The sequence below is a fragment of the Phoenix dactylifera genome, chromosome 1 (assembly GCF_051530095.1).
Source record: "Phoenix dactylifera cultivar Ajwa chromosome 1, Ajwa_hap1_PhDact_Kaust_v1.1, whole genome shotgun sequence".
NCBI lineage: Eukaryota > Viridiplantae > Streptophyta > Magnoliopsida > Arecales > Arecaceae > Phoenix > Phoenix dactylifera.
This window is the reverse complement of record NC_143190.1, coordinates 55,619,240-55,628,307: the sequence shown is the minus strand read 5'-3', so window position 1 is coordinate 55,628,307 and position 9,068 is coordinate 55,619,240. Positions and strand designations below refer to the sequence as shown.

General features: G+C 39.4%; 1 protein-coding gene across 2 annotated transcripts; it reads right to left on the bottom strand.

The window, feature by feature from the left end:
* Window positions 1-6,687: 6,687 nt before the first annotated feature.
* On the bottom strand, window positions 6,688-8,573 carry LOC103714322 (transcription factor MYBS3-like). 2 transcript variants are annotated; one of them, XM_008801527.6, is made up of 3 exons: window positions 8,033-8,573; window positions 7,290-7,489; window positions 6,688-7,210 (listed from the first exon to the last, which is right to left on the bottom strand). In XM_008801527.6, the coding sequence occupies exons 1-3, from the start codon at window positions 8,337-8,339 to the stop codon at window positions 6,908-6,910; spliced, it is 810 nt and encodes a 269-aa protein (XP_008799749.4). In that variant the 5' UTR covers window positions 8,340-8,573; the 3' UTR covers window positions 6,688-6,907. The 2 variants fall into 2 exon arrangements, with proteins under 2 accessions (XP_008799749.4, XP_088563279.2); XM_088707153.2 differs by having other exon boundaries at window positions 6,688-6,991; window positions 8,033-8,553.
* Window positions 8,574-9,068: the final 495 nt, after the last annotated feature.

Genomic DNA, 9,068 nt, shown 5'->3' with positions numbered 1-9,068 from the left:
GCTGCATGAGTAATGCTATGCGTACCAATTCCATCAAAGGAAGAAAAACTCCTTGCCATGTGACATGAGTGGGTTGGTGTAATTCACTGGTTTGATGTGATGCTCGGCGGGTTGGATTACTTTTTCCTTGCTCCTACGTGTCGCATTGCACTCTCGCAATCCATGATCTGGGTTGGTTTCTCAAAAATGTTCTATGTTTCTCTGTTAGCCGCTTCTCTGGGCCATCATTTTTGTTTGCGGATGCGGTCAAGTAGGGGAGGGAAGGGGGGGTGTAATATGAAATCGGTAGTCACGGATTTGGTGCAATATGGTGGTAGGTAGCTAGGTGAGATGATGAACTGCTGCAATTCCCTAACGAGGTTCTTCCGTAGACGTGTTACATGCGGGAGAGCCGCAGCGGCTGGATGCCTGGAGAACTGGAACCACCAATATGTTTGAACTCTTATCACAAAGCCAAAATGCTGTCTGGGTTTCAACGAAGGGACAGCTTGGGACTACTGGGTGTTGTGGTGGAAGACGTCAAAGGGAATGCTTCTTCCTTCTTCGCTTTATGTATTCAAACTGGCCTCGGGTTCTGCAGGAGAGGCCCTCTCGAGGCTGGACCGTACGCCTGAATATCTGACCTTTAAACAGTCTGTTGCCGTTTCATCAACCAAACTCAACTTGCAGAGTAGAACGAGGGGCTCAAAAAGCATGAGCATATTTTATTCTCCAGCACCTCTGCTGGAGATGAAAATAAGAACTTGGACGGTCCCTCGCCGGCATTTTTTGGGGGATTCACATGAAAAGAAGTCAAGCTCTCCAATCGTTTTGCCCCTGGGCTTCCATCAAACATCGCACAGCGGTCTACTTCGATCCACACATTTTTCGGTTCGCTCTGGATGGGGACACCAAATCAACCATCCAGGAAAAAAAAGAAAAAGCAAACAGGAGAAAACAAAAACTTTTAGTCCAGAAAGGGGAACAGGGATATTGATGAGCTGTAATGTTCGCTGGCCTTCTCTGATGCTGCTTGCTTTGATCTAAATCCATGGGAATCCATTAAGCGGTAATCAACGATTACAGCATGATGTGCTTTTCGACGCCTTATTCGACAGGTACTTTGTCATGTAGCAGGGCATGGTTGTTCACCTGTCACAATCCTTCGAAAGTGCCCGACTGTGTGCGTCTGGAGCACGGAAAGAGCGGCCTCTCATCATTTGGAGCCCGGGTAGATGAAAATTCTTAAGACTCCAAATTTATAACGTAGTTATTATTTTCTGGTACAATTTAGTAGCTCATCCAAAAAGACTACTCGAAAATAAAGGTGCAAATGGATCAAATCAACCATCTCTTGAGTGGCCCTAACCCAACCCAATTCTTTGTTCAGATCCTAATTTTCGATCCAGACCCAACCCAATAGAAGATCGAGTCAGTTCGGATACATAGCTACAATTTTTGACCCAATGGGTCATTCGGGTCAGGCCGGATCCATGTATAATCCGGTCCTAATCCAAAAAATTTGGGTTTAGGTCAGATCTGTTTATTTGGGTCCGGCTCATCAATGTTAAAAAAAACTTGTTGAGTCCCAAAACCGATATGATCCACATAAACAATACGTGCTTTTCCCCTCATAGCAACGGTTTATAATTAATTTCAAAAGGCCCACATGACCTCATTGGCCAATTCTCTAATCTTTATACATGGATCCTTTGACAGCCTCAGCTCTCTTAGGGTATTGGATAACAACTTGCATTCTCTCGTCAGCTCAAACACTTTCGTGTCCATCAGAACTAAAATCATAGATACCTTCTTCGTTTAGCCATTTTGTCAAACATGCAGCAGGCGCCAAAAGCACTTCGGCTTCCTCAAGTGCTTAGAGAGAAGATTGGGGAATCGGCGAGGTGAGTAGGTTAATGAGCTCAACGGCCTCTCTCACCTTGGCTTGCTTGCAGTGAGCGCCGAGACCGATGACACAGTGGGTGGTGGAAAATCGATGACTCACACTTCATTCGATCACTAGAAAAACTTATTCAAAGGCAGGCAACATAGAAAAAATCGAAAAGCCATGAAAACACAAAAAAAATGCAAGCTAAAAAATTGAAAAAGGGAGCAAAGATAGCTGCGTCAGAGGGAGAAAGATCGAAAAGGAGGACTATAGGGGGTGTAATAGAAGAAGCTTATTGCCACCACACTGTCGGACCCTAAGTGCCATTGCTGGAGGAGCTCCACCTTTGACCACCCCCCCCCTCTCTCTCTCTCTCTCTCCCCTATCCCCTACACCATCTTCGCCCGTGCCTCTCCCTCGCCTCCACGGCTCCACCTTGAAGGTTCGAAACGACAAAACCCTCGCTTTCTAAACGCCTTTGAGCGACTGAGCGCGATTTCACAAGTCCTTGAGTTAGAGATCATAGAACTTTGGGTCGGGCCTTAAGCACCCAACTCCAGCTAAGTGCTGACTTATTCAGTAACTTTAGTTATGGTTTGCACCCCTGCAACCTGCGAGTCCGAATAATTTTATAGATTTGGATCAGATCGGATCGACTCGTAGGATTGGAAGCCTAAAATTACTTAAAATTTAAATGGGTCGGCTTGGCTCTAAATTCAATAAACCTATACCCGACTCGAAAAATGGAACAGGTTCAATTTTAGAACCCGACCCAACCCCATAGGTCCTCCAAAATGGGTCGGGTCAGATCTAAGCGGGTCGGGTCACGGGTCAATCCAACCCATTTGCAACCTTAGTCGGAAGGTGTTTTTTTGGGTTCCTTAGTCTTGTATAAGTACCCAAGATCTTTTCAATAAATAACTGGTGTAGGACTAAATACACGCCCCTACGGCTCCTTACATACTTTCTCCGTGTTCTCATCAGGCTAAGGGTTCAAATCTAATTATAAAAATTAGATTTGAATTCAAGATCTTGCCTAAAAAGGGTAGTCGGAATATATTTTTTTGATTTTTTTAGGTCTGTATAAGTATTCAAAATTTCTTCGGCAAATAATAGATATGGGACAAAACATGTACCAGGTCCTTACAATTTCAGCCCTTATTTAATACCCCAGTTTAATTTGCCATCCGTGGCCCGACAAATTTGCAAAAAAAAGAAAGAATCACCAAGGTACTGTAGATATATAGCTGATATAATACGGATGCAGTAGCATTAAATGAACTACATAATTATCCAACATAAGCTTTAAATATCACCTGATTCACTCTGTATTAGAATTTAATACAATGGGATTTGCTTGCTTGGCGGTAAAAATCATATGGGGCGCCAAGAGAAAAAAAAAGGTTGCTATTTTGCCACATTGATGATTGACCGTAGCACCCATCTTAAAGAAAAAAAAAATCAAAAGTCAAAAACTTCTTCCAGCAACAGTATCATCGGTCCCATGATTAAAAAAATACTAAAGAAAAATAAAAATCATATATAGCATTTTATTTCTTTTTTGTTTCCAAAACATGCTTTGTACCTGTAGATACTATATGACCAGATAATACATACTAAACAAATTAGTCATCTAGCAAAGCAATGCATATATTTAGGTAAATTGATACATAATTTCTAGAATATTATATTCACCGGTACACAATATACGGCCAGGTGATACACGATTAAAAAATTAGTCATCTAACAATCTAATACATATCTCTAAGCAAATCGATAATAGTTTTTAGAACATCATATTCACTAGTACATACTATATAGTCAGGTAAAACATACTGGTCGACTTTCTGATATATATTGCAAGCTTTTTTTATATACATCCAATAATAATCAAATATATATCTCTAGATTAATTGATACCTAATTTTCAGAAAATATTTTTTACTAGCACATATTATATGACTAGATGATACACATCCAGTAAACATAGTCATCTAACAAGCCAATGCACATCTCTAAATAAATCTATATATGGTTTTCAGAAATAATGTTCATTAGTACCCGTATACAATTTTCTAACTTTGTCTATCATAAAAAAATTGTATACATATCATTTTTTAGATTCTATGATCTCTTAAATGAAGAAAGAGGATGCAGACGATCTCTCTTGATGCAAGCAATTTTTTTTTTTAAGTTATGGCCATGATAGACCCAATTAGTATAAGAAGTCCCGTCGCTATTTAACTTTTGGATTTTCTCTTTTAAATGGGTGCTAGAGAAAACATGGCAAAATAAGAGTCCCATATAATATTTTATAGTGTATGCTCTATATGATATTTTTGTTCATCTAGAGCTTACTCAAGAAAAGAAAAAAAAAAAGGGGGGTGCATATGGGTCTAGGCTAGTGCAAAATTAATGATGAAAGAAAGATTTATTATAACGTCATACAGATGTTTAGAATTTAGATGTGAGATTCACAGGATTATTGTGGATTTGAAAAGTCTATCCTCGCTGAAAAGAAATAAGGACAGAATTGAACAAGGAAATAAAAACCAGACGGGTGTGTTCATAAATGGCCATTCAATAGAGTGGCCCCCAGGTCTCCAAGCAAGCAACAATAAGCGAATATTGGAGCCGACAGAGGAAATATCATTCTCGTTCTTGAAATCACTTGTGGTGGGCTCTCCCCCTTTCAATCTCTCTCTTTTCCTCCATATGCGTGATAGCAGCCAAAACTATTGGATGAGTGAGATGTGACGGCCAGCCTCTCTTTCTACTAGGATGCATTTCACGTTTCCTTGATAACCAAACTTTCAATACCCCTCCCAAAATACCTTGACAAAACTCCACTAGGTCCATCAATTTCTTGTTTATGAATTTATTCCCTATCTTTCTTTTTCCTGACAATTGACTTTGGATTCTTGTTTGCCAGACCTAAAATATGTTAAGAAAACTCCATTGCACTTTTTAAATTTTTTTTGATAGGATGGAAGGATCATTACCGTCTTAGTATGAATACATCTTACAAAACCAATGACGCAAGATAGAAAGAGGAGAGAGAAGAAGAGAAAAAAGAAAAAGAAGAGAAGAAAAAAGAGAAGGACGAAGAAGTATAAGAGGGAGGAGCAACTTCGTATTTTCAAATATCAATAATGTAGAACTTGAATTCTTAATTATATATAAGTAAATATTTATAAATCAAAAATTGTAATAAAAGAGAAATAATATACTAAAGTCCTCACAAAACTCTAATCCTAATAAAAATAAAATAAAAGTAGCCGACATAAAATACATTTTTTTTAGTTTCTATATTTGCATCTGAGAGTAGCACGTCTAGATCTCTCATATATATATATATATATATATATATATATATATATATATATATATATATAGGACGGGCCTCCAAGTAATACCAAATATCTTTCAAGATCATATCAATGCATCATTACAAAAATTAATCCTCTTTGGTGATACAGATGAGATTTGTCTCATATGTTATAGAATCCTTGGTATGGGAAGTACAAATCTTTTGGAGATATAGCAAGCACCATGAGACCTCAATAATTCAAAGAACTCCAATTTGTGTGAAGGGGTTGGAGAAGTGGAAGAATGGTGCTAGCCTGGTAATTAAGCTGGTAAAGTTCGTGGTGCTGATGCAACACAAGTGGTTTAAGCGAGACCTTGCTTGCTTTTCTTCCACACACACACACACACACACACACACACACAGAGAGAGAGAGAGAGAGAAGGATGCCAAATAATTTGTATGGAAGTTGCCACAAGGAATATCTTTGAGAACCAGAAGCAAAGAAGAATAAATGGAGAAGAAAGGATTGGTTGTTCTGATAGCACCTTCTACGCTGAAGATCTAAAACCGCAGAAATGGTTGAAAACAACCACGGCTTCTGCCATTTTCAACCTTGGATCTCTCTCAATGGGAGCGTGACATCAACCAGCTGGAATTTTTAACAATTTCGTATTAAATATATCATCCTTGGCAGCAACCATATATTGCTTATGTGCCTTCTGACACTTTTTCTATCAGATTGCCAGCCAATGAGGATTTGGACAAGCTTTTTGATTGTGCTATGCCATCAAGTAAAGGGATCCCACATGAGAAAAAAAGGCACCTAATGGTCATGATAGGCTAAAGGAAACAGTTCTCATATTTCAGTTAAAATACTCACTGTGCGCTCATGTGAATTAGACTGTTCAGTCCCTTCTGTTTGAAGAAATAATCAAATTTGCAAATAAACTTCTATTAATTTGAGGAAAGCGGAAGTGCTGCAAAAGATTAGCATGAGGGATACATGGGTTCGTTAGCTGCATAACCTACTCTTGGATGCAGCAAGAAAAGCCACCAAATCATTCATTTGGGACCCATGAGACTTCATTTTTGCTTCAAGATGCTAGAGGAGAGATGAGAGAAAAGGAGCCAACTTTAAGCAAGTATTGCATTCAAGTGTAGAAAAAGCGCAATCATGAAAGGAATTTGACCTGAATTGGCACCTTCATATAGCAGAAATCATGAAGTTAATTTGGCATTCAGATCCACCTAATTGATCCTATGTGATGAGGAGTGGTGGGGACAAGGTGAAAGAGTCAAGGATAGCATGTTTTTTTTTTCTTTTTAATTTCTCTTTCGAGGGGTAGATGTCAAGGATGATAGATTGCTTCTCATTTTCTACCTGTGGTTGTCTCAATAATATGAGGTCACCATTTCCCTTAGACAACTTTGTGAGATGCAGAGCTTCCCATCATGCTCCAAGAGTGAAGGTAAATTAACTGAAGCATTGCAAAAATCCAACTCAAGTATATAGTGAAAGCCTTGAATGTCTAATATATGATCGTACACATACATGGAACAACATTAATATTATGAAATATAGAATTTTACTCATGCGACCTTCCTCCTACTGCAAGAGCCTTGAGGAAATTAACTAGTTGAACTCCGAAACGTTGATCTCTTCCGATGTCTTCCAGCCACTAAGGCAACTCTAGTTGTCCCAAGGAAGAGAGTCTGGAGATCAAGTTATTTCAATCCAAGGGCCTTGATGAGGAAATGCCGAGCTCTAAGTTCAGTGGGGAGAGGTGAACATGAGGCCTTTCCACTAAAGATGACTGCGATAATGGACAAACAGATGAATTAGGCATCAGAGTGAGGGAAGAAGGCAACTGGGTCTCTTGTTCTGAAGAGTTCAGATCAATTGCAATGATATCAGAAGCTCCATAATCTGCTGCCTTAAGAGACAGAGTAGGAAGATGAAATTCACTTGAGATGCAAGGCACTTTAAACTTAGAAGAATCAGTGGCTTGATCTGCTCTATCACAACTTGCAACCTGAAAAAGAGTTGTTGAGAACGAAATTTGATCTTGTCCTTGTGAGAAAGGTAGTGAGTGGGGAAGAGATGATGCTTACCACATCGAAGAGGCTAGATCGGTGGCGCCTCTTCTTGTTAAGGCTGTCCTGGCGTAGAAAATATTTCTGAGCATGACTAGCCACTTGAGTTGGGGTCCTTGTGCTCACAAAGTTGCGAGAGATGCCTCGCCAATCTCCCTTTCCAAGTTTCTCAAGACCAGCTAGAAATGACCTGTGCTCTTCCTCAGTCCATGGAACTCCTAAGAACCAGAAGACCAATCAAAGCGTCCAAATTGTAAATATGATAGGATGTCAGAAGGAAATATCAGCAGTTATAGCTGAACAGAGAAGAACAAGTTAAAAGAAATAAAAAGAATGCCGTGAGAGATCATATATCAGCTGTACAAGTATGATAACTAGCTATATTTTAAATCTAGAGAAGCTATGGAAGACATGTTTCTAGAACAAAATGCCAGTTACATAAGGATGACACACAGATCCCAAGCACAGTAGAAGGAGAAAAGACTTGGAAAAAAAAAAAAAAACAACCTCAATTTTGCCTTTGGAAAATCAAAAAAGAAAACAAAATAAGGATAAATTATGGGTGCAACACACGTAGATGAGTCTTAGGGGAAAGGACAGACAATTCAAACATACAGCTAAAATAAGATTCTCTTCCCCATAAACCATGATGCTGCTGAATTTTTATTAGATCCTTAGTTCCCAAGGGAAAACAAAATAAGGGGGAAAAAAACAAAGATCCTCAAGCAAAGGAAAGCAGGAAAGAAATAAGAGTATCTCACCCTTTTTCCTCTCTGGTGTTCTGCCAAGGGGACCATCAGAGAGATAGCCATTAGAAATCTTCTCAGTGGTTTCATCAATAGAAACAAGGGAAGAAGAAGATGATGTTGAAGAGCAAGGGGACGAAGAAGCAAGATAAGATGAGGAGGCCAAGCATTCCATGCTAAAGCTCTTCTTCATGGGGGAAGAAGCTACATGAAGCTGCACCCCAAATAGCCTCAGTCCACCACTGCCGACCACACCTCTTGGCCTGCTGCAGGTCCTTGAGTTGTGCCCATTGTTCCCACAATGAAGGCACTTCCTCCCCATCCTTGAGCTCTACAAACCCAGAGACAGCCGAACACTAGAAGAGAGTCTTAATAATATTCTTGGGTCATAGGTAGGCTTGGGGATTAATAAGACCAGCCAAGAACAAAGGGGGAATGGGTGGACAAGTTTTATTTGAACATACAATTCATGGGTTGTGTCGCCATAGATGACACATCTGACACCACTTACATTCGTGTGGCTGCTTTTTTCAATGCATGTTGGTGTACAAATGCAGACCTAGACATGCACATATGGGAGCAAGTACCTTATACTCATGTACACTGTTATTTTTTTAATCCTTTGTTTTCCTACCTCTTCCTTTTGAATCTAGGAAACTCTGAGTTGGTAGCATAGTTGAGTCTAATAATCAGAAGTCTAATTCCATTAAGCTCTTGTCAAGTAAGCATAATTAAATTAATTAGCTGTCCCTTTTGCTGAGGAAAGAATCTTGTTATAGATATATGACATCGGCATCCTTCATATTAGATGCTTGCACTCGTTTGTAGAGAGAAAGAGAGAGAGAATTGCGGATGGTTGGAACTTGGAAGAAGACAAGATCAACCTAGCTGGAATTGATATGGTATGGAAAGAGGGAATTGAATTTTGGATGCTAGTGAGGCACTTCTTTACCTGTTTTGCCGAAGACATCAATTATTTTTTATTTGGGTTCCCTCATAATTCTCAATACATCTTATGGGCACTAGAGTATCTTTGTCTATGGAAATGGCT

Coding starts and splice junctions, on each gene's coding strand:
- LOC103714322 (XM_008801527.6), bottom strand. CDS start 8,339: ATGGGGAGGAAGTGCCTTCATTGTGGGAACAATGGGCACAACTCAAGG. Junction 7,490..8,032: donor AACACCAGAGAGGAAAAAGG/GTGAGATACTCT, acceptor TCTGGTTCTTAG/GAGTTCCATGGACTGAGGAA. Junction 7,211..7,289: donor GATCTAGCCTCTTCGATGTG/GTAAGCATCATC, acceptor ACTCTTTTTCAG/GTTGCAAGTTGTGATAGAGC.